Below are 23,573 nucleotides of genomic sequence, written 5' to 3'. Positions count from 1 at the left end.
CTGAAAAATAGCAAAAAAGTGATCAAAATTTTGAACCCGCATAAGGATCTCTTGCACCCCACCCCCGTCGATCCTCCGGGACAACTTTTTCCTTATAGGGGGAGTCCTGCGGAACATTTCTAACCCTTGTCCTCAGAAAAAAGTGGCCCTACTTACAAAATGAAGGCCAATTTGGGACAGGTCAGCCGAAATCGCAGATTTTGCGTTCCAACATAGGACTTGCACAAAAATTTTTAAACCGTATAAAACCAGGTGAAAATGTCACCTGTCAAAATTTCAAGTGCTGAAGTGCCTTTTTCGATTTTTGGTGAATTTTTGAAAATCAAATTTAGGCCAAAAATGAGGGGAAAAATCAGAATTTTACCAAATTGACCAAGAATGCTGAAATTTGGGATATACCCTATTTTCGACACGCCAAATCGATTGGAAACTGTTTCGACCCATTTTGAGCAGTTCTGGAGCCTCCAGCAGATTTTTGAAACTCGAAATTCCCTTTAAAATTTCATCAATAAATGGAGATGGAAAGCCGAAATTCATTCGGTGAATTAATTTCAATACGCTACGAAGTTGACTGCAGGTAGATTTCAAGTCGTTTTGGAGTCTCCAGCGACTTTTTGAAAATTACTGGAGTCATCAGTTTTTTGAAACTTGAAATTCCCACAACTTCAACATTTTATCAAATGGAGTTAGCAAGCTGAAATTTACTTCGCAAACTAATTTCAGTACGAGATGAAGTCGACTGCATGGTGGTTTCAAATGGTTTTGGAGTTTCCAGTTACTTTTTGGAAATTTTAATTTTCCAAAAAACGCCATACAACCTTTCAAAAAGTCGCTGGAGGCTCCAAAACGACTTTAAACCCACCAGCAGTCGACTTCGTAGCGTATGAAATTAGTTTACAGAATGAATTTCGGCTTTCAATCTCCATTTTGATGAAATTTTGGGAAATTTCAAGTTTCAAAAATCTACTGGAGGCTCCAGTAATTTTCAAAAAGTCGCTGGAGGCTCCAAAACGACTTGCGAAATCTACCTGCGACTTCGTGGCGTATCGAAATTAGTTTTCAGAATGAATTTCGGCTTTCCAACTCCATTTAATGAAATTTTAAAAGGAATTTAGAGTTTCAAAAATCTGCTGGAGGCTCCAGAACTGCTCAAAATGGGTTGAAACAGGTTCTAATCGATCTGGCGTGTCGAAAATAGGGTATACCCCAAATTTCAGTTTTTTTGGTCAATTTGGTAAAATTCTGATTTTTTTCCCCTCATTTTTGGCCTAAACTTGATTTTCAAAAATTCACTAAAAATCGAAAAAGGCACTTTACCATTTGAAATTTTGACAGGTGACGAATTTTTGCCTGATCTTTCGATCTACCTTTGTACGGTTTAGAAAAATCGTCTCTATCCAATCACATCGTCTTACATTTTCAATGTTGAACAGTTGATTTTCAATTTTTTTTTAGGTAACAATTCTGAAGGATTTTCATGAAAAATATTAATCATTTCCTGAAATTTTGCACTTTTTCTTTTTCACACGACAAATCTTTGGTCACTTTTTCTGACCATTTTCGCCGAAATAGTGACTTTGTCACTTTTCAAGTGACCGAATTTCATGCCTGCTCAATCCAAAAATTGCAAAATGGACACCGGTTCGGGTTCGAAATATTGGCTTATTTTTTCAATTGGATGCTTCAGACCCCCCCTGTTCTCCTCCATAATCAGCTTCCTTGAACCAGTTTACGTTTCAAGCTTTCAATGTTTCGTACAAAATTTCCATGCAAAAATTGTCCTAAATAGCTAATTGGATTTCAAAAAAAAAGTCATTTCAAAATATGAGGTTAAAAATCACGAAAGTTCCACGAAATTAAATATCTGAATAATTTTTTGATTCTTTCGACTTCAACACTAAAATTTTTGAAAACTGAGAAAATCTAAAAGAAAACCTTGGTTCTTAACAAAAAGCACAGCTCGAATGCTGAATGGACAGAAAATTTTGAATCAGACAAACCTAGTCAAAATTTTAGAGGAGCTCAAATGTATTTTGAATTTTAAAAAAATCAAAATTGGCCAAAAATGGAAAAAAATTAAAATCTTACAAATTAGACCTGAGAAGCTAAAATTTGACAGGTACCAAGCCCCTCTCCTCGAATCGGCTGGAAACGGGTTTGAATAATTTCGAGCAGTTTTCTGAAGCCTCTCGAAAATTTTTGGAGTTGAAATTTCCACAAATTTTAACCCCATGACGTTCGAAAGCTAAAATTTACTCACATACTCCTATTTCAACATGCTGAGTCGACAGGAAATGGTTCTGCAATGTTTTGGAATCTCCAGCAAGTTTTTGAAAATTCCAGATTTTCATAAAGTATACCATAAAAACAGTCCAAATTCACTTAAGTATTGGTTAGTGGCCTACTTAACGAATTATGTACATTGTACACATGTGCACACGTGCTAAAGTTGAATCGGACTGATTTTTGGCCAATTTTTCGAAAACTGAAATTTTCAAACATTTTCTGGATGCTTCAAAATGACCTGAAACCATCCCCAGTCGACTCAGCATGATAAAGTCAAGGCATAAAGTGAATTTTAGTTTTTCAACTTCATTGGATAATACTTTTGTAGGAATTTCGATTTTCAAAAATCTGCTGGAGGCTCGAGAAGTGTTCAAAATGGTTCGAAACTGTTTCCAATTGATTCAAGGAGTGAAACAAGGCACATCCCCACCAAATTTCAGCTTTCCAAGTTATGTTGGGTAAAATTAAGTTTGTTGCCAAAATTTGATTTTTTTAAATCCATCAATACATAAAATGGAATCGAAAAATAATAAATTTGGTAGGCTCTTTCGATTCAGTTTTGACTAATACAAAATTTTCTTTACCAGATATTTTTTTTTCAAATTTTTTTACACAAAAATTCGATTTCATACTATTCTACTAAATACAGAAAAAAGAAGAATCAAGATTTCTCCAAGAGAAAAAATTTACATCTGAATTTAAATAGATTTTGAAAAAATTAGCATTCTTGCTCGCGATAAAAATTTTAATTTTTGCTCGAAATAAAATTTTCAACGGTTCAAAAGCATTAAAATTTTGCTGATTTGTCAAAAACCAGGAATTTTAATCAAATTTTTTTCGAACCTCAAATCTCAAAAATTATTACCGTAAACTGGGGTAACATTGAAGGATTTTTCAGTATTTTTTATGTTTAGAGGTATGAATGGCGGAGGTAGGGGAAATGTGTGTGGTGCTTTTGATAAAGCTATGTCAGCACTACGTTTTGGCGGTTACAGAAGTTGCCTACCTTTTTCCTGTCAAGCGCAAGAGCCAAAAGAAGTGCCCTTCAAAGTTACCCAGCGTTTGGGGTAACTTTGAAGACCCCTTGAAATGTGCTTCAATCAAGGTCAAAAATTATCAAAAACATGAGTATTCACTTTTTGGTCACTTTATACGCGTCAAGTACTTACAAAATGATCCATATTCACAATTGAATTTATGAAAGAGTGCTCCAAAATGATAATTTGGAATTTTTCTAGTTTTCAGGCGTTTTTCATGCATTTTGGCCAATTTGATCCAATTTTATGATTTTTTAATGATTTTAGAGCTGTTTTTCAAGTTTTCACATCGTTTTTAACAAGTTTACAAGCATTTTCATGCATTTTCGTCCAATTTTACCAAAATTTCATGATTTTTTTATAGACTTCAAAGTTACCCCAGTTTGAATATTATTTTTTTACTCCTCAGGGAACAACTTTGGCACATGAACAAATGCGCTAATTTATAGTCGGGAGATGTACCAACACATCTATAATGTCACTTGACTCGTTCTTTGAAAATTCAAAATTCCAGACACCAAGCTTTTCATGTTAATTAAAATTGATAAAAACAGCACTTTTTTTCGCTTGCTTTTTCACTGGTGTTGGAACCACTAGTTGAAAATGATAAAATAGGAAAAATAATCGCCAAAGTGTACTCTATCCATTCCCGGTGTCAGAATTGTTCCATACTTCATAGTTCCACCGCCATGGAGCATAATATGATGAAAAACCGCACCCTTCAATGTTACCCCGCGATTTCAATGTTACCCCAGTTTACGGTATTGTAATTCAGCTTTATCGAAAGCATAACGAACAAGGAACAATACGCCAGAAACTTCTTCGATTTCGTGATATTTTTTCAAAGAAGATCGAGAGGGGGAGGAAGGGTAATTTTTGAGAGTTCAATTGAGAAAATGAATTGATATTTTAAAATCAGAGCGACAGAAAGTAGAAAATATCCCAACGTTTTCTAACCTTTAAAATTTAATTATCAAAAAAAAAATTATTTTGTAAACAGAATAAAAAATAACAAAGCGTATGTACAGGCTTTGTACAGGTAGAATACATTAAACACGAATCAATGAATTTTTAGCTGTGATTTCGAAATGTTTTTAGAACCGTAGTAAACCAGAGTTTTATTTGAAATAATACTCGTATGGTGAAATTCATATCAAGTATACATATTACATAGCTGGTCCAACTTCTAGAAAATGTTTCACAATAAATTGATAAACAACTTTCAATACGACTACAGGAAATCTGCAACACATTTATACGAATTCTTTACCCTTTAAATAAATATACTTCCAGAAGATCGAAGCTGCAATGCAACATTTCACTGAAAGAGAACCATATTCATTTCTTATTTTCAGAAAGAAGCGAAAAAAAAACTGATGAAAAAAAAATGGCAAAAAAAAGGTTCAAGAAAGATTCACACCATTCTTATTCAACGCATGAAAACTCGAACTTCGAAAAGGAAGTCCTCCAAATAAGATGTGGGTTAAGAAGTACATTAAAATTATCTTTTGTTAACAATATCAATTGAACACCCCAACACATAACCCATATGAAAAACCTCCATAACTCACTTACCAATCATTATAAAATTGATTTTCAAACATGAGAAAATCAAGTAAAATCAACTCGACTGAGAAAATACGTATTTCAATACACAATAGAAATTCAGAAAAAATTCAGTCGATTAACTATTCAAAAGAATTACAATTGACGAAACATAAGTTCGGCGAAACGCAACACAGAACTGACCAAAAACACGAAAATATCGATTACGAGTCGAGACAACGCGACGCCATCAGTAATAAAATCCATTCCATCAATCGACCGTCGATAATTATACCCCAGACAATATCAAAGGACCTTCGTAAAATCATACACAGATTACATACTACATAGGTACTTTTTTCAATATAAAAAAATGTCATCCTATATACTCAGGGTCTCGTTTCCGATACTCCGGTTATAACGTTGAAATCTTCCGCGAATGAAAAAATTTTGATTGGCGTAGAGGAAAGATTGAAAGGGAAAATGGAACATTTAACCTTCTTTCTCATTCATTGGTTGAAGCATTCAAGGTATCATGGAATAACAGTACGTACTACGCATAGAGTGAGAGATGAATTAACACAAGCCAATTTTTCACGGTTCACGGTAACTAAAAAATACAAAGCTTTCCAGTTCATATCTTCGGGTCTCTTCCCACATTATGTAGTTGAACTTTAAAGCGACGATGCAATATAATGAAGAAGAATTTACCAAAACTGAGAGACTAACAAGACAATCAGCAATTTGTTATATCATTCCTAAGCAAGACACGTTCAAAGAAATTAGCTCATTACTACATAGCACAGATAGAAAGATAATGCATTCTACAAGAAGGATGCATATCGCAGTAAACGTAGCGTAAATTAGCAAGACATACGTGTAAACAAGAATCGATAGAAGATTTCCATACTTACGGATTAAAAGATGCGCTCATATTTCAGCAACGGGCCTCCATTGGCCTTTTCATGCTAGAAAACAAAACACACAACTATTTTAGTGAGAGTAAAACAAATGCTAACCTTAGAATTAGAACGAGTACGCCATAGTCGTAAATCACCCAAGATTTAATCATCTGTAACAAGCTCGAGTACGTGAAATATATAAGAGAACTTGAGATTATTATGCAGTTTTTAATCAACGCCAAAATGTGGTTTATCAAGTTGTTGGCTATTATTCGTAATACGAAAGCATTAATTAGTATTCATATTCTTACCTGTATCTTATGTTTGGATGAATGAAATTTATCTTCTACGAAGAACGCCAGCACATTTAAAGATGGGGAAAGGTACGTGAATCACCAGGATACTAAGCTCGAGATGTGAAATATGTAGAAGAGCAATGAATTAGTTCAAAAACCTCAAAAAGTTTCTTGTTTTCAAGTTCAAAGTTAAAAAAGCTTTCAAAAAAGTCACATCACTTCGATTTTCTTTTCAATGAATCATACGCCATCCATAAAAAGAACAAAGTGGGGGAAACAATGTTGCCTTGCTTTCCTGCACTTGATTTAGCTGAATAAATCTACTTTGGTAACACTGCTTCGAGTACAGAAACTATTAAGAAACTATAACTGAAACCACTGAAACTGAAAAAATCTGGGAATTTGAAAATATTTTTTTATAAAACTTTCAAAATTCCAGCATGAGCATCGAAGTTTACGCCATCAGCTTCACCTTTTTGAGCAGAATTTATTTTCCCTAATCTTCAAGTAATCGAATCTTGATTTTTAAATTTAAATCCTCGATTCCATTAATATTGTAAGTAAAATTACTCGACTAAAATGAAAAAATAATTTTCAATTCGAACTTCGAAGTACAAAATGAACAATGATGGAAAAAAAATACTGGAATATAAAATTCTAAAATACATTTTATTTAAAAACATTATACTTTATTCGTTTGTCCTTCAGCAGACAGCTTTTGTAAAATATTTGTAAAAAAGTTCAGGGATTTGTGTAATCCGGAAGGTAAATTTTGTTGGTACCATAATTCCGAATAAATATCACGTATGGAATGTAATCTGAAAATTAAAAAAGGTAAATTAATTTATGTACATTCACGTAGATCGAATATTCTCCAGCGAATCATATTAATATTATGTATACCTATCAATTAAATCCGATTTCAAAACAGATGGTAAATGGATAATACTACGAGAGGAAACTATTTCAACATTTCTATTAGACGTGGAATTGATTACGTAGAGTCCTTGCCCAATTTTACAAGCACACAGCAACAATTCGACAGTATTACTCAGTTCGGTAATCACTTGATCCGAAGTGGCACTTTTGAGCGAAACTTGAGAAAGGTAATCTTGCGTTTTCTTCAACGTTTTAATGGTATTCTGGAAAATTCAACAAATGTAATAATTTTTCATATACTGGGGTGCCCTAAAGTCAGTTTACGCCATCAAAAATCACATATAATTCAAGAACAAAGCCTCCTAAAGAAAAACTAATAACATTGATCTGATAGGAAATTTTATCCTCTACAATTTTCTTTGCAGACATTTTTCTCTAAGATGCACCATTCGCCGAAAAAATCAACTTGAATGTCAAAAAACGTAAATTAAAAAAATATATGAAAAAAATTGGAGAACATTTTTTTCAATTAATTCAGCAGTTATAAGTTTAGCTATTTTTAACGTGATTCCCATAATTTGATGAAATATAAATTATTTTTTTTTTAAAAATACGTCAAAATTTTTTTTTTACAAAAACGCCAGAATCTGGGGGGGGCTACCAAAATCAAATTTTGTAAAAATGAAAAAAAAATCGAGTGATATGTCAAACTGTAGGTTTTTTGGGTCGAGAAACAAATCTGTATGTCAAAATATAAGTTTTTTGGGTCGAGAAACACGAATCTGAAGTCCTTTTTTTCCTCAGACCCCTCGGGGGCCATTGAGGAGGTGCTACCATTCTTGAGATATCTCGAATGATTAAAAAACTGACAAATAAAACCCCCAACCAAAAAACCTGGATTTTGATACACTACTCGAATATTTGTGATTTTTTTCAAAATTTTATTTCGGTAGCACCTCCTCATAGGGGCTGAGTGAAAAAAAGACTTCAGATTCGTATTTCACGACCCAAAAAACCTACATTCTGACGTATCAGTATCACTCCATTTTTTTTTTATTTTTACAAAATTTGATTTTGGTAACACCTCCCCCCTCAAAGGGTCTGGAGTTTTTGTAAAAAAAAAAAATTATGTTGGAAATAGCTGAACTTATAACTGCTGAATTGATTTTAAATTTTTTTCCTCCGATTATCTTCATTTTTTTTTTAAATTCGCGTTTTTTGACATAAAAGTTGATTTTTCCGGCGAACGGTGCATTCTAGAGAAAAATGACAATAAGGAAATTGTAAAGGATAAAATTTCCTATCAATGCCATTAGTTTTTCTTTAGGAGGCTTAGTTCTTGAATTACATATACGTGATTTTTGATGGCGTAAACTGACTTTTGGGCACTAGAACAAAGAAATAATTAGGTATTAAAATTATACCACTCACTTCGAAAAAATTCGACATGAAGTTATTAAAATTAACGTGACTAATATCGGTTAATAATTGATAAAAAATAGATCCACAAGGAGGCACCGATGGATTCATATTGAAATTAAGATCATTCATTCTTAAAGCTTCACATTCCAGATATCCTAATCCAGTGATCACGTGACCGACTCCTTGATCTTTATTATTCGCTTCGAAAACATGCATATCCAACAAACTTGACAGAGTGCTGCTAAAATCATCCTGAAAAACAATCTCTCATAAGTTTCACTTTATGTACTTCATTTTGCTCTAAAAAAGTGAGTAAGTTCGAGCTCTATAAGTATTAAAGTCGAGGTTAAAAATGTGAAAAAATTATACTCTACCAAATTGATATCGCTATTCCAACTGAAACCAGAAGCAATTAGAAAACCAGGCCAAGCAAAAGCTACCGGAGTGATTAAATATAGTCCTGGCCAATTAGCAACGACTACTCCGATCGAGTTTACTTTACGAGCTGCGCGTATTCCTTGAAAAATATTGAACAAACACACTTCCGGACAACCAGCTAAACTACACAGTGATAATTACGCATATAAGTGAGCGAACAAATTCTACAGGTGGCGAAAGCATCCGTGTGAACGAGAGATATATTCTATTTACCAATTCCAAGCTGATGTACCGGTACAAAACATCGATAAGAAACCATTCTTGTTGTAAGCTTCGATCGAATCGAAAAAAGAATTGCCATTCTGAAAAGTAACAAAATTTCATTACAAATACAGTTTAACAAGACTCGTTTGTCGATGTTCGAGTAAAATCGCAGGTATTCATTAACTTGAAAAACACCCCTCGAGTACTTGGTTTAATTTATGTCTGTTGTAGAGAATTCGTTTAAGCTAAACAACGAATCCTTCAGATCAGACAATAAGAGCCAATTAGGCAATTAGTAGGAGGAATACTCACTTGAAAATCGTAGTTAATTAACAAAAAATTCGTTAATTTAGGAACCACCTTGCAATGATTCAATTCGTTGGTACAAAGCAGTAGAGTAATACTCGGATTAATATTTAATAAATGATAGATTTCGTGGATTAATGGATCTGAGTCGATATTCTTCACCAGTCTCATGCTCAAGTAGGGTCCTATATGTACATACCTGAAAAAGGAAAATTAAAAGTTACAAATGCACACTAAAAAAATATAAAAATCATGATGAATTTTTCAACAAAAAAGAATATCCTTGCCTCAAATTACTAAAAGATGATAAAAATTTTTGAAATATCGGCCACATTTTAAGTAAAATTTCATCTGTGATTTGAGATTCTATTTCTAGCACCGGAACTAAATTCACAAATCTGTCTTGAGTGTAACGATCCAAATAAACAATCTCACTGTTGGATAAAATGAAATGAAAATTGTTATTTTCACGAATCAATGGCTTTTAAAAATATCAAAAATAATACCTCTGTTTGTAACTATGATCCCACGTAGAGCTAGATGAAAATCTGGCATAAATATGAATATAATTGATCTTTAACACTGATAATGTATCAACTATATCCAGCAGTCGATCCTGAAAAATTTAGGTTATTATATAAGATGAGATTTTTAACGTCGTTTTTCTACATAGTTTAATCAAAATTCAAAAACTTACCATTATAGGAACTTTACTTTCGTTAGAAATATCTAAAAGCACCGCTCTATGAGATAATTGTGGGTAATCTTGAATTAAAATTGGCGATAATGAAAGCGAATTGTTAATCTTGAGTAATTGAGTAAACGTAGACAATGCATAATATAGGCCAGTAAGTCCACCACATTGTATGAGAATCTGAACAAATTATTCAATGCATCTTTGATTAGCAACATTACTTAGTTAATACATAGCAGCATTTTTGTACAAAATACCTTATCAGAAGCGACATGAATTTGATAACAATCGTCGCCGGAAAACAGATCTCTATTTATATTACATTCTAGAAGCGAATCATTGCAAGGAACTGAATTCGGATGAATATCCTTCAAAACAACGTTTATCTCAAGCGATGCGAAACTATCCCGAAATAAATTCCATATATCCAGAATTCTAAAACAAAGATCAACTGTACAGAAAATATTCTCCGCTATTAGGTACTTTACAGCAAAAATTCTGATCCTTTTACCTATGAAACGACACCGAAGAAGTTCTCACTGAGATAAACAAATCTTCGGAGAATATAAACGGCGATCCTAACAATTCGTCAATTTTCTGAGGACGAGGCCACAATAAATTCAGCTTTCTTTGAACAAAAGATTTCGTATTATCACTCGATACTTTCCAATGCTTCAATTTCTTAATTATCTAAAACAAAATAGTAATTTTAAAAATCCATGAACATCGGACGTTTACCTCGTATCATCTAGAAACTAACTTCTTCCATCGGAGGACTGGCTTTAGCCGGTGTATTTGAACGAGCGAGTTGCTGTTCGGGTGTTTTCGTTGTACTCGGAGAAGGAATTGGAGGTAGCTCGTTCTTTGGTTCGGACTCGTTCTTATTGAATAATTTTTCTACGTGAGGTTCAGATAACAATTCAGCGATCGATTTTTCGGCAAATTTGCCCATGTGTGGCCTAATATTCAAATTAGCCCCGTAGTTTATCAGAACTTCAGCAACTTCAGCGTTCGAGTAACATAAAGCTTCGTGAAGTGGTGTAGCTCCGCACGAATTGAGCGCATCAATTTCAGCTCCACAGCCTGAACAGTAAATCAATCATAATTAGTAACTTTAGCAACGGAATATTTCGAAAATTAAATACCCATCAGATTACACTTACGCAATAAATACATAACGGTGTTTTTATTACTGTAACGAGCAGCAACGTGTAATAGAGTATTTTCGGTATCATCGTTTTCTGTACAATTTATAGGCAATCCGGATAGCAGCAATTCTTGGACTTTTTTCAAACTAAATAGAAATACATATTTAAGTAAATTTTGGTGAGAAACATGGTCAGAGTTAAAAGTAAATCACGATAGACTTACTTATTCTTACAAACTGCCCAAAATAGTTCATCGATGTAGAGCTGTTTCATGGCATCAGAGGGTACCAAATTGTAGGCTGTTAATGATTGTTTATTCATGGCATTAGGACTAGCACCTTTGGATAGCAGGTATTTCACAATCTCGCATTTATTTAGCTAAAACAAGAACGAAATAATGTAAGATCATGTAATGTACCTATCAATGCGAAACGTTATGTATCTACAACTTACTTTAGTGGCCAATCCGAGTAAAGTTTCACCATCAGGGCCTACTTCATTCAACAGGTGGTTAACATTCGAACAATCACAGCCATCTAATTGACATCTGGCCTTCCATTTGTCGACTAATTAGAATAGAAAAATACATATAATTTACTGTAACAAAACTGCATGAAGAATATTGCAGACGAGTTATTTAAATCATCGAACTGAAAATTCAACTTACCCCGATTCAATAACTTCTCGACGACTTCTAATCTTCCAGAAACAATCGCTGATTTGATACCCTCTGAGAGTTTATTTTCGCTGTACATACTTTTTATCATTGATCAACATGAAAACTTGCTGGAATCGAAGAAATAATGGTACAAAGTGCAAACTACGACCATGCTTGCAGTTCGACACAGGGGGTCATATTAGTATAGGTTTTAAATTTATACGACTAATAAATAATGAATCAAACTGTTGATTTGAAAGTGCCAATATTTAACTTAACTTACCTATCAAAATGAATTTATTCGGTTTCGAAATCGATGAAACCGGTTGTAATTATCACACAATCTATTGTTTATGTTTTATCTAACGGTACAAAAACAAAAACACGAACTTCGACCGATTAGAATCGGGTATCTTCGGCTACGTTCGCGTTTCATTCGAGATTTCGAATCGAAATTCCGAATTCGCTTGAAAATTGAAAAATAATAGGAAGGATCAAAATTCAAAGGTTGAATCAGGAGTCAACGTTCAAAGTAGAGGATGAAAATCAGTTGTGTTGCAAGGAGTTTTTTTTTTTTTTAAGGAGAGGGCAAAATCAGATTTTTTAAGCTCCTAAAATCGAAATTTAGATGTAATTTTCCGGAGAGCTTTCGTACTGTGGGATAATAATTATATGAATTTGAAAAAAATTACTGATCAATGGAAGCGACAGCGAAAATTGTTTGAAAAAATGGATCTCAAAAAACGTGTATTATTTTTGCATGTTTTATTTTAAATTTTCGCTCTCAGGTGGGGAGGGGGGTGATCGTGATAGCCCTCTTCACCCTCCTTTGCTACGTCAGGTTTTGGGTCGTTTTCCACTTTATCAGCTCGAGTTCTAGTTTTAAGTTTTTGTTTGATTCAAATTTCAATTCAAACTGCAGACACGAGTACATAGCTAAACTTCAGAACAACGAATTTTGAAGATATTAATCGTGATTATATGAAATTTCAACACATTTTAAATAATTATGTAGTTATTGTTTTTCATGCACTTTTGAGTTTTGATACTTGATTTTGTTTCGATTTTTTTACATCAATTCAACACGTTTTTGACACTTTTTTTTCATCTATCGATGGTAAATTATTCTGAATTTTCATTACCTACTTCTTGATAAATTTTCAATATTTTAATGCCATGTTTTGAGTGTTTAACACATTATTTTATTTTAATGAGTTTTTGACACACTTTCTGAAAAGGAGGAGTCTCGATAAGGCCATTTTTTGGGCCCCACACAGTTATCGACTCGACTACTCTTAAAATGTTGTAATAAATGTCCCAAATACGAATCCGTGGTTAGTTGACTCAAAATTATCATTTTTTGGGCTCCAGGAGTTCCCAAAGTTGTGAATAAAAAAATAATTTTAGGAAGGAACCACTGAGTATTATTTTCAAAAACTTTTTAAGCGTAAAATATCAGTTTGAACCCGATAAACGTTATGCGAGATGATTTCCCATTAATTTTCGACCCTCAGGGGCAGAAATTGGGGGGTTTCAATTTTTGGAAAATTCCGGAATCGCCATTTTTACCTTACCCCTTTGAACCCCGCTAAAAAGCTTTTTACAGTTTATTAGTATCTGAAAGACCTCCACCCTACCAAATTTTGAGCTCAATAAAATTTTGCGCTGGTATTCAAAAATCCAATTTTCCACATTTTTGTAATTTCAATATTTTGGGAACCCCTGGAAAACTAGAAACCTGCGATTTGCGCCAAACGTAATTTTTTGTGGAATATAATCAATTATCTAGGTGAAAAAGTTTAATTAAACTCCCTGTATGTTTGTAATTTTGAACCATTTTTCTGGAGCCCCCCCCCCCACTTTAGACACCTCTAAAAAAAAAGGCGTTTATGCATATTTTTTCAAATAAATTGAAGAATTTGCGTTTGAAAAACTCTAGCAAGAGCTCGATAATTTTTCATTCGATTTTACCTGTAACTTTGAAAATTGAGATTTTTGGGCCAAATTCTGAGATTTTACTTTGTTGAAATCGTGAAAACGTGATTTAAATGTTTTTTTCGAAGAGTTAAATCTCAGAATTTGGCGCAAAAAAGCTCAATTATGAATGTTACAGGAAAAATCAAGTGAAAAATTATCGAGCACTTGCTAGTGTTTTTCTAATGTAAATTATTCAATTTTATTAGAAAAAAATATGCATAAACGCCTTTTTTAGGGGTGCCTAAAGTGGGGGCCTCTAAAAAAGGGGTTCAAAGTTACAAAGATAGAGGGAGCTCAATTAAACTTTTTCATCTACATAATGGAATATATACCTCAAAACATTACGTTTGGCGTAAATCGCGCATTTTCAGCTTTCCAGGGGTTCCCAAAATATTGAAATTACAAAAAAATGGAAAATTGGATTTTTGAAAAACAAGCGCAAAATTACGCTTGAAAAGTTTTTGAAAATAATTCTCAGTGGTTCCTAAAATTATTTTTTTATTCACAACTTTGGGAACTCCTGGAGTCCAAAAAATTATAATTTTGAGCTAACTAAGCATGGATTCGTATTTGGGACATTAATTACAGCATTTTAAGAGTAGTCGAGTCGATAACTGTGCGGGACCCAAAAAAATGACCTTATCGAGACTCCTCCTTTCACTCAAATTTCATCATTTCTTGACGAATTAGGTAGGTACTTAGACTTACTGGGTTTTTAATGTTTTTTCTTGCATTCATGAGAGGTTCCAGCGATGTATTATGCAAATGCAAATTTTTAGAATGTTTTTTAAATTTTACTAAAATTCCACTGTTTTGTAGTCTTTTGTGATTTTAATTTTTTATTCTCGTTTTCGAGTCGTTTTAAGTGATGTTTGATGTTTTATTTTGCCAATATTTTTCTTCAGTTTTCGGTACTTTCTGTTGATTTTGATGTCCCTTTCTTTTATGTATTTGTAGGTATGTCATTTCAACATGTTAATAATATTCGTTGTAAATTGGGGAAAAACTTACATTATAAAAAATTGAAATTTTTTCACGTTAGTTTCCAATTTTGGTTGTCATTTCAAATTCTAATAAGTATCATATGCTAGTTTATTTATTTATTGATAGTGTTTTGAGTTGACTACAGGTAGTTTTGCAGGAGTTTCTCATTATTTTTTTAATTTCCTTCGGTTTTGTCGTTCAGGGGAGCTCGAGATAAAAATCTCCAAATGTGGCATAAGAGAGTTTCTGAAAATGCTGAATTCATTTTTGAGATCGTTTTTATGAATTATTCAAAAAGAATTCTTCCCAGAGAGTGAAACTCTAAAATAAGTCGTACGAGCGAATGAAGTACCTACATATCAAAATATACGTTTTTGAATCCGCCGAGTACGAATTTAATAATATTTTTGCGAAACCCCCCGAACGAGCTTCTAGAGAGGAGGTGCAGAAATTTAAAATGAGAACCTAGAACATGTGATACATCAAAAGTTACGTTTTTGAATCCGCTGAACACGAATTTGATTTTTGTAAAAGACCCCCAAGGAACTACATATGAGACAAAGTGCAAAACAACCTCTCAATCTCCAATTCAGTTCTCAAATAAGCATACAAAATTAACCAAAAATTTTTTATTAAAACATATTACACGAAATAAGCATTCGTTCAAGCCTTACACGCATAAACAGTATAGTAACATAATACAGCATCACTTCTCAGCATTATCATTTTACATACATCACAAGCACATGACTGACATGACGCGACACGACGTTTCCAAACTTGCAACTCATTAAACCATAATAATTAGCGTAGAGATTACATTTTAAATTACGGCAAAATGGTGGTAGATCACGTAAAATGAAAACCCTTAAAAAGATAACATGGTGGCAAACTAAAAATAAAATTCTTAAATGCATTATCAAATATACTAAAAATAAGCCAAACACGTACAAAAATCACAGGCGGGAATTCCTTTTTTCTTTTTACTATTGTTTTATGATATTGTACACGGAATTATTATTGTATCTTTTTTTAGCTTTTACAGTATCGGTCCAAACATTCGTTGAAATTAAAAAAAAAAAAATTAAAAAAAAGTAAAATAAAATACAACACAAAATATTCTTATCAGACTAGTCGTAAATATCAAATTACAAAAGAAGAATTTATAAAATATTCGAGTATAAAAATACATGAAAAGTACATTTACAAAATAAATTCATATTGTCGTTTCAATTACTAAGCAACAAAAAAATTTGTTTCTATTTATTTGTAAATGTAACCGAAAAAAAAGAAAAGAAAAAAAATTATAAACTTAATACAATATAAAATAAAAATAAAATTCATAACATACTAAAAGTGCAACATTTAACGGGTAAACGTATTATTTTTTAAAATAAATGCAGATATTATGTCTTTACTGTCGTATTCAATTCGAATTATATTTCTTCATTCGCTTAATTGACGATCATATTTTCAATATTATAGAATTGAGAAAATCTTTAAAACATTTACATATAACCGTTTACCTCATAAAAACACATCACTGAATCCGTGCATTTCAAACACTCGTCGTACATTTAAAAAAAAATCATCATCCTCCGAGTTGGATTTTTCATTTTCTTCACAAACTTAACACCGACATGGACCTTAGCAAATTTACAACGCATATAACACCAATGATGAAGGAAAATAGAGGAGAAAGGGGAAACGAAAATTTTAAACACATTTTACGTAAATTATACAGAAAGAATAAATTTTGATGAAAGCGAATCAAATCAAAAATATACATTATATAAAAATACGAGGTAAAATAAATTTTAAAAATGATAAAAATTCCAATAAAATGATAATAAAGATGATACCACGTTACAAAAAAAAGGATGAAAGAGAAAGATAAAATAATAGAAGTAAAATCCCACACGAGTGGGAAAGAAAGACATAAAAATCTGAATGTTAAGTAATCAAAAAGGAAGAAGATATACGCGATATCTTGATTAAAAACAATATACTTAGTAGGTAGAGGACAAAGGTTACCTACTGCAAAGAATTACCTCTCACACAGTCAGTGATGTTCTCATCTCACCAAGCAATCATCGCGATTTGCGAATATACCATTAAATACTTAATTGTCGTTAAAACGTATAAAAAGTACCATTAAAAACGCGCGTTTAAACGCGCGTAACAAACTAAAATTCAATTAAAATATTCAATGGTAACAAAACAAAAAAAAGTACGTACTGATATTCAGTAAAATGATGATTTAAAAAAGAAAAAAGATAAAAGAAAAAAATTTCAAACAAAAGTAAAAGTCGAGTATCTATGATATTAATTCTCTTCACGTCGTTCTTATTTTCTACACTGCTGAGTCTTTGCCGACAAAACCTGTTCGCGATGTGCCTTTTTTCACGTCGTATTCGACAGCTGTGTCTTTTTTGGACCTAGACGTGGAAAATTAAAGAAAAAGGTTTACAATTAGAAAACATATTAACGTATGTAAATAATTAATTAATTTCAAGTACATTCGGGTATCTACTTTCTAGACAACGATGGAGAGGGAGGCATTCAAAAACAAATGAAGATGTACAAGAAATATTTATTTAAACAATGAAGAAGCAAGAGAAGATTTTATGATGAATTTGAAAATGTACAAAAATTTATGAAAGTTTCAAATAATACAAAAAATGTTGTGAAAATCTTTTATTTTTGGAGAAAATTTTTTTAGTCAAATTTTCCTTCCAAAACTTCTGAAAAAGAATTACTTTTTTGAAAAAAAAACTTTTTTAACCAAAATTGTTACAATTAATTTTTAAAAAGAAAATTTTTTCACTTGATTTTTATGGAAAATCTTAAAAAAGTGTAGGAAAATTTTTGAAGGATTTTTTCATTTGTGAAAAACCATTTCTCTCAAGAGAGAATTCCGTTCAAAAATTTCATATTTGAAAATTTTTCAACTTTTCTAGAAAAACTTTGAAAAAATTCTGCCTGCAACATCTATTTTTGTCCGTATACTTTTTGGCCAATCAAGAATTTTGTTTTTTTGTTGTTTTTAAATCACACCTTTAATTTTCAAAAAAAAAATACCTACCCATCGGTATTGTTGATCATTGGCGCCTGTTCTTCGATATCAATTTTCTTATGTCCATTTGAGATCAAATCTTTCGTTTCGCTGCAACCGACAAGAAAAATTCAATTAATTAACCAGCAACAAATTAATCAAGCTGTTCAGGCATATAATAGTACAACTACAGAGCGAGATACGGGCAAAAGATTAATTCTGAAACCCTATAGGGAACTTAAACCGATAAAAAATTTTCATAATTCCACGCTCCATTAAAAAACATACTCAAAAATACGATCCCCGTCTGTAAAATAGAATTTCCAATATCAGCCTTTCATAAAAGGAACAGGAACATAGAGAGCTACTTCTTGCACCAGCCTACAGATGGCATCATTCGTATAAACAGGGCCATAAACTCATCTCATCTCAAGAACTATACTCGTAATTTACATTCCCTTTCAATAAACTGAATAAAATAAAATACTACTACAAAATTTGAAACAAAAATACGCAAACTACAGGAAAAAACAACAAAATAAAAAGGAGGTGCAAAAAAAACATCCAAAAAAAAGAATTTGAAACGACAGTCGAAATATCAAGCAAATTTTTCATACAACTATATTAAAAGACACGTAGCGCCAAACAAGCTAAAATGGAGTATGATTACGTATTCCTTACAAGACAAAAGTCATTTCAGACAATGGAACTTTTTCGACTTCAGAATTAACGGAGCTATTACCGCCATGGCTGCTAGATTCGCCATTTATATTGCCGCAATAAGGCAAAGGAAAACGCCAGCTATATAAACTAACATATAGATAATAAAAATGTTAATGTAATCGAAACACACCATTAGATAGGGTAACTTCATCTATAGCAATTAATTAATTAAGATAGGTAGGTAGGTATTACAAAGCCACACACAACTACACAATTATTTAATAAGTCTTTAGCCCCTCGCTCGTGTGGGTGTGTAAGAAATGAGCTTTAATTACATTCAAATAAAAAATTGCACAGCGTAGAATTTTTCTCTCCCTCAAGTTTGAGTTCATAATGGAGATAGGTACGGTTCGATATTTATTTATATATTTTTACTGGTTCAAAAAAGGCGTACAGCAATTTCAAACAATTTGAGTTAGTTGGCTTCAAAAATTAGTAGGTAGAGGTAGACGACACTTTAAAACACAAGACCACAAAAAAATAACAACAATTTAACCAATCAATTAACTCACGAATCACTTAATAATGTCATAACTGTGACATAGTTTGTGGGTACAAGCATTACGGAAGACTGAGACCTACACCAAGAATTTCAATAGGTATTAAAAATATTAACTATCGTATTTATATTGTTTGCTCGATGAATTGACCCTTTTGAGATGCATTTGGCTCTTTCATTGATGCTTCGATTAAGCAATTTCAATCGCCCCTTTTGAATGAATTCAAAATATTTTATTTTAAAAACGTCTTTCAGCAAAAAAGGAATTTTTGGGAAAAAGTTCTCTTAGAAAGAAGCAAATTTTTTCAATTAGTAAAAATAGATCTTTTTTTTCCACAAAATTTTAAACCCTGTGTTTAAAAAACAGTTTCTTTCCTGAACCATTTTCAAATTTTTTTCACAAAAATAGACTGCTTAAAAAATTTTTTTTCCAGAAAAAGAAGTTTTCATTTTTCAAAAAAATGCAAGTTTTTCAGTTAAAAAAAAGGTCTACTTTTTTTTTTATTGGGACAAATCATTTTTTGAGCAAGATTTTTTTTACAAAATGAGTACAGAAATTTTTTTCAAAACTGGAGCTTTTTTCTTCAAATTTTTCTAAAAACAGAAAATGAATTTTCCCAAAAAATGTTTCCACAGAAAGAATTTTTTCCGAAGAAGTTCTCTTCAATTTTTTTAAAAATATTTTCATTCGGATTTTAAAAAAATTGCTTTAGAAGAGGATTTTTCCCAAGAGTTTTAAGAAGTGAAATTTACTACAAAAAAATCTCCCACCAGAGCAATTTTTTCCTAATCAAGTTTTTCAAAAAACGAAAAAGAAAAAGCATAGAATTTTTATCTGCTATTCCATTCTTATCCACCCCTTTCCCAAGAACGAAATTGAAATTTCTGACTCAAAATTTTGATCTTTTGTGATTTTCAACAAAAAATTTTCAAACTGCCAAAGATACTAAGCAGTTACGAAGGTCCCTCCTTCCCTCTAACGCAGAATTACGAAAATTTTTACCGTATATACGAGTATCTATCTCGTCTAAAAGCACTAGATTTTCCTTCAGAATTTTTCTACGGATAATATTTATAAACCTTCAAAAATGCAAAACACTGATTTTTTCACGATTTTTACACAAATTAGAAAATATTTTTTTTGCAAAATTAATTTTGAACCAAATTCTTCAATTTTTTCCATCCACTCATAACCCAATAGCTCACTCCATCATCCATCATTTCACAAAGCAAGCAAAAGAGAAAGAGCCAAACACATCTTCAGAGCCAAACTCAAAATCGAGTCGTAATTCATCGCAATTTTTCTCCGTAAATAAAATTACGAGTACAATTATTACACTACCCATAAAATACTACCTAATTCTAAACAAAGGAGTGCTCAAGACGCGTATATATGGTTAAATTTGCGATGATCTCAATAAAATTCTACATCATTTATACTATGATAACAATAAATACCTACTTCAACACCGCAATCTGCCTAATTAATTATCATGCAATTACACGCGTTTAAATATTATTCATCTAATAAAAAAAAATTAACACCATCGCATCGCTTTCTCCCAAATAAACAAGTAGTAAACCTAACTACGTTCTATATAAATTTAAATGAATAAATAATAACGTGAATAAAAACGCGTGCAAGAATTAAAAAAAGTAAAAAATTCCAAAATTAGAGTAAGTCGAAAATTATCGGCTTGAACGTACCTTCCTAATTTATCATCGGAATTCTTATTCTTTTTGCCACAACAAGCTCCACAGATTAGGTAAAGAACACCTGGAACAACACAAAAGTAGGTCATTTAAAAATGCAGGTAGGTACTCGTATATAAAAATGTATCCTTATTTGGATTACAATTTCAGGAAACGTACCAGTTTTTCCGAAGAAGAAACAGAAAACATCGACGATGACTAAAACGGCTATTAAAATAGCTACTACGATGTAAATGAGCACAGCGCTGCTCATTCGCGTTTCTCCAGCTGGAACTGGTTCGGTTGAAACTGAAATAAGAACAATACCGATATTAGAGACAATTTAATTATTCGAGTTTATTAGTTGTATTGGTAAAATATAATACAATGTGAACAAAATAAATTTTTTTAAAAAAGTTAGTGAAATTATTTATCGCATGCTTTTTTTTAAATGTCGTGTATAATGTATAAACAGGTACGTCATTATGATGCTAAATTGTACGACTGTATGGCTACCACATTGACGAGTATACTCGCAAATTTTACAAGATTATCTGATCAATAATAAGAAAATCAAAATCAGCAATTTGATTATTGACCTTGGCCAAATGTATCGGTCGTTCAGTTGAAATTTAATGACAATATCGATGGTCGAATTTGAATCAGAAATGATTCGATATTATGATCAAATTTTGACGTTGAAGAGAAATTCTTTTCACAGATTAAAATTTGAGAAAATACTCACAAACATCGATAATCGAATCTACGCAAAAATCGATAATCAAAATAGTTGAAAAATCAACGAGTTTAACTTGTACATATATTTGAATTTGTATACTAATTAAAAATCAATTTTGCCAAATTTGTTCAAAAATCGACTCATTTGTTCAACTCGATTATTAACTAGCGCACCTAAATTTCTCAAAAAGAAGTGAAAAATGCATAAAAAGTTGTGATTAAGCAGCTAGAACTGTAGAAATATGTACTAATAGCCTTTTGCAATTTTCCCCACTCACTGACATGTTTTCAAACTCATTTCATTTCCAACATGTGAGAGAAAAAGGGGGATGTTTTCGAGTCAAAGTTTAAAAAAATATCTCAAAAAAAACTTGAGGTGTTTGACTCGAATACGATTTTCGGATAGAGCATTATTTGAAGCACCCTCCTCCTCCCATCAAAATTTCGACAGCTCAAATTAATTTTTGGTTTCCGAAAATTTTTGAAGCCCCAAAATTGGCTATTTTCGGTAAATGCGTGAAAATGATAAAAATATTCCCATAACACTAATATATCAAACTCCCTTGAAAATGAATTTCATCATTTTGGGCCATATTGGAGCCTCCAGCATTATTTCCGATTCCTCCACGTCTTTTTGAATTTCTCCAGAAAAGACAAAGATCGATTTCAGCAGCTAAAAATCGAGTTGCGGATTATTCTAAACCTTTCCATCGAGTTTTTCTACATTTGGAACGATTTCCAGGCGTGAAAAAAAAGAATACCTAATCAAAAATTTACTGGTTAAAAAATCACACTCGAAGTGTCAACTTGTATTGGAAATCAGCCCAAATGTGGATAAATTCGTAATTATAATCAAGCCGAGAATAAGCCAGAACTCCATTTTCAACTGCCCAAATCAATCCTTTCGCCTTATAGGGAAATTCAAAAATTTTGGAGAAATTCAGAATCTCACTAGAAGCTCCAGAATGGTTCGAAATGATTAAATTCCGATTTAGTGAGTTTGTTTCTGATAATAAACGATCACTCAGACACTACAAATAGAAATTTTATTTTTTTTGTATTCCCCCCCCCCCGCTTTAGTTGAAAAATTTAGGTATGCTGGCAAAAAAAAAAAAAAGAATGCTTGACAAGTTTGCCTGGAAATCGACTAGAATCTAGATAAACTCTTCGAACAAGTTCAGAATAAGCAACAACTTGAGTTTTATTTCCACAAATTAATTTTTTCACTTTTTGAAGAAATTAGCAAATTCTGGAGAAATGGAAAATTGCGTTGGAGGCTCTAAAATGACTCTAAATGGTAAAATTTGGTTTTAGGGGATATAATATTAATTTTAGGACTAATTTCCATCATTTTTTTTTAGAGAAAATATGCTGTATTATTTGTTTGTTTTTTAAGGAAAAAATTGCCAAAAATACTCAATTTTGGATTTTTAAAAATTCGCAAAAATTCGAAAAACCAATTTGAGCAGCTGAAATTTGGGTTGGTGGGCTTTCGGACCATTCTCTCCAAAAATCGTTATCTCATTTAAATCAAAGGACAACACCTGGAGTGGTTAATTTACTTGATGAGTAATATGTATCTCGATTTTCATTCCATGTTTTAGTTTACTTTCGATGCACCTACTTAATTATTAAAAACTTTTTTTTTCTTCAAAAATTCATCCCATAAAAATATTTTTTTTTTACTATGCAATATTGACAGAGTGAACCTTCAAGTGCGACGCGACAGTAGTTGAAAAATTACTAAAATCGAAAATTTTCAGGACTGTAGTCTGTAACTGCTAAGTCATAATAATATTTTTTACAAAATTTTTGGGACCCTGAAAATACTATTTTCTTCAATGGCATAAAAATTGGGCTTCAGAGCCTCTTTTCAGGTGAGCTATGAGCACAGAAGATGTAGATATGTATCCCAAGATAATCACTGCAGTTCATCTAATTATTTTTATACATTTCTGCGATTTTTGGAACCATTCAAGAAAATTCAAACAAAGCCCCCACAACCAAAATTATTATAGATCTCAAGTTGATTTTTCGATTTTTGGGGAGTATTTGAAAATCCAAATTTGACTCATTCAGTCAATTTACGC

General features: G+C 32.0%; 3 protein-coding genes across 9 annotated transcripts in view; all 3 read right to left on the bottom strand.

Annotated features, from left to right (window-relative positions):
• Positions 1-6,335, bottom strand: part of Klc (kinesin light chain) — a 35,415-nt gene extending 29,080 nt beyond the window's left edge. For all 3 annotated transcript variants that reach the window (XM_065357754.1, XM_065357755.1, XM_065357756.1), the window contains exons 1-2: positions 6,082-6,335; positions 5,783-5,836 (exon numbers count right to left, since the gene is read on the bottom strand). The gene's annotated coding sequence lies outside the window, so the exon portion shown is untranslated. The remainder of the gene's footprint in view (positions 1-5,782; positions 5,837-6,081) is intronic.
• A 381-nt stretch (positions 6,336-6,716) lies between these two features.
• Positions 6,717-12,241, bottom strand: LOC135840977 (uncharacterized). 2 transcript variants are annotated; one of them, XM_065357752.1, is made up of 17 exons: positions 12,099-12,241; positions 11,825-11,988; positions 11,611-11,723; positions 11,381-11,535; positions 11,173-11,303; positions 10,770-11,092; positions 10,521-10,699; positions 10,267-10,444; positions 10,013-10,189; positions 9,822-9,931; positions 9,603-9,749; positions 9,322-9,514; positions 9,019-9,107; positions 8,742-8,928; positions 8,377-8,619; positions 6,970-7,208; positions 6,717-6,884 (listed from the first exon to the last, which is right to left on the bottom strand). In XM_065357752.1, exons 2-17 carry the CDS (start codon positions 11,922-11,924, stop codon positions 6,749-6,751), a joined length of 2,700 nt encoding a protein of 899 aa, XP_065213824.1. In that variant the 5' UTR covers positions 11,925-11,988; positions 12,099-12,241; the 3' UTR covers positions 6,717-6,748. The 2 variants fall into 2 exon arrangements, with proteins under 2 accessions (XP_065213824.1, XP_065213825.1); XM_065357753.1 differs by having other exon boundaries at positions 11,825-11,943; positions 12,099-12,216.
• A 3,149-nt stretch (positions 12,242-15,390) lies between these two features.
• The window catches only part of LOC135841570 (fasciclin-2-like), a 194,385-nt gene continuing 186,202 nt past the window's right edge, over positions 15,391-23,573 (bottom strand). For 2 of the 4 annotated variants that reach the window (XM_065358579.1, XM_065358580.1), the window contains 5 exons: positions 20,926-21,054; positions 20,761-20,830; positions 19,067-19,132; positions 17,862-17,942; positions 15,391-17,214 (listed from right to left, as the gene is read on the bottom strand). In XM_065358579.1, the coding sequence (XP_065214651.1) occupies positions 17,130-17,214; positions 17,862-17,942; positions 19,067-19,132; positions 20,761-20,830; positions 20,926-21,054 (431 nt within the window). In that variant the 3' untranslated portion in view covers positions 15,391-17,129. Of the gene's footprint in view, positions 17,215-17,858; positions 18,642-19,066; positions 19,133-20,760; positions 20,831-20,925; positions 21,055-23,573 lie in introns of those variants that run through there. The other 2 variants (XM_065358581.1, XM_065358582.1) reach the window with 2 other exon arrangements.

The sequence above is a fragment of the Planococcus citri genome, chromosome 3 (genome assembly GCF_950023065.1).
Source record: "Planococcus citri chromosome 3, ihPlaCitr1.1, whole genome shotgun sequence".
Classification (NCBI taxonomy): domain Eukaryota; kingdom Metazoa; phylum Arthropoda; class Insecta; order Hemiptera; family Pseudococcidae; genus Planococcus; species Planococcus citri.
This window is presented reverse-complemented; position numbering and strand designations above follow the sequence as displayed.

Excerpts from the sequence above, each read along its gene's own strand:
- LOC135840977 (XM_065357752.1), bottom strand. The coding sequence starts at position 11,924 with ATGATAAAAAGTATGTACAGCGAAAATAAACTCTCAGAGGGTATCAAA. Across the intron at positions 10,445-10,520 it reads TCTTCGGTGTCGTTTCATAG|AATTCTGGATATATGGAATT; the intron begins GTAAAAGGATCA and ends TCTTTGTTTTAG. Across the intron at positions 7,209-8,376 it reads TCATGTCGAATTTTTTCGAA|AATACCATTAAAACGTTGAA; the intron begins GTGAGTGGTATA and ends TGAATTTTCCAG.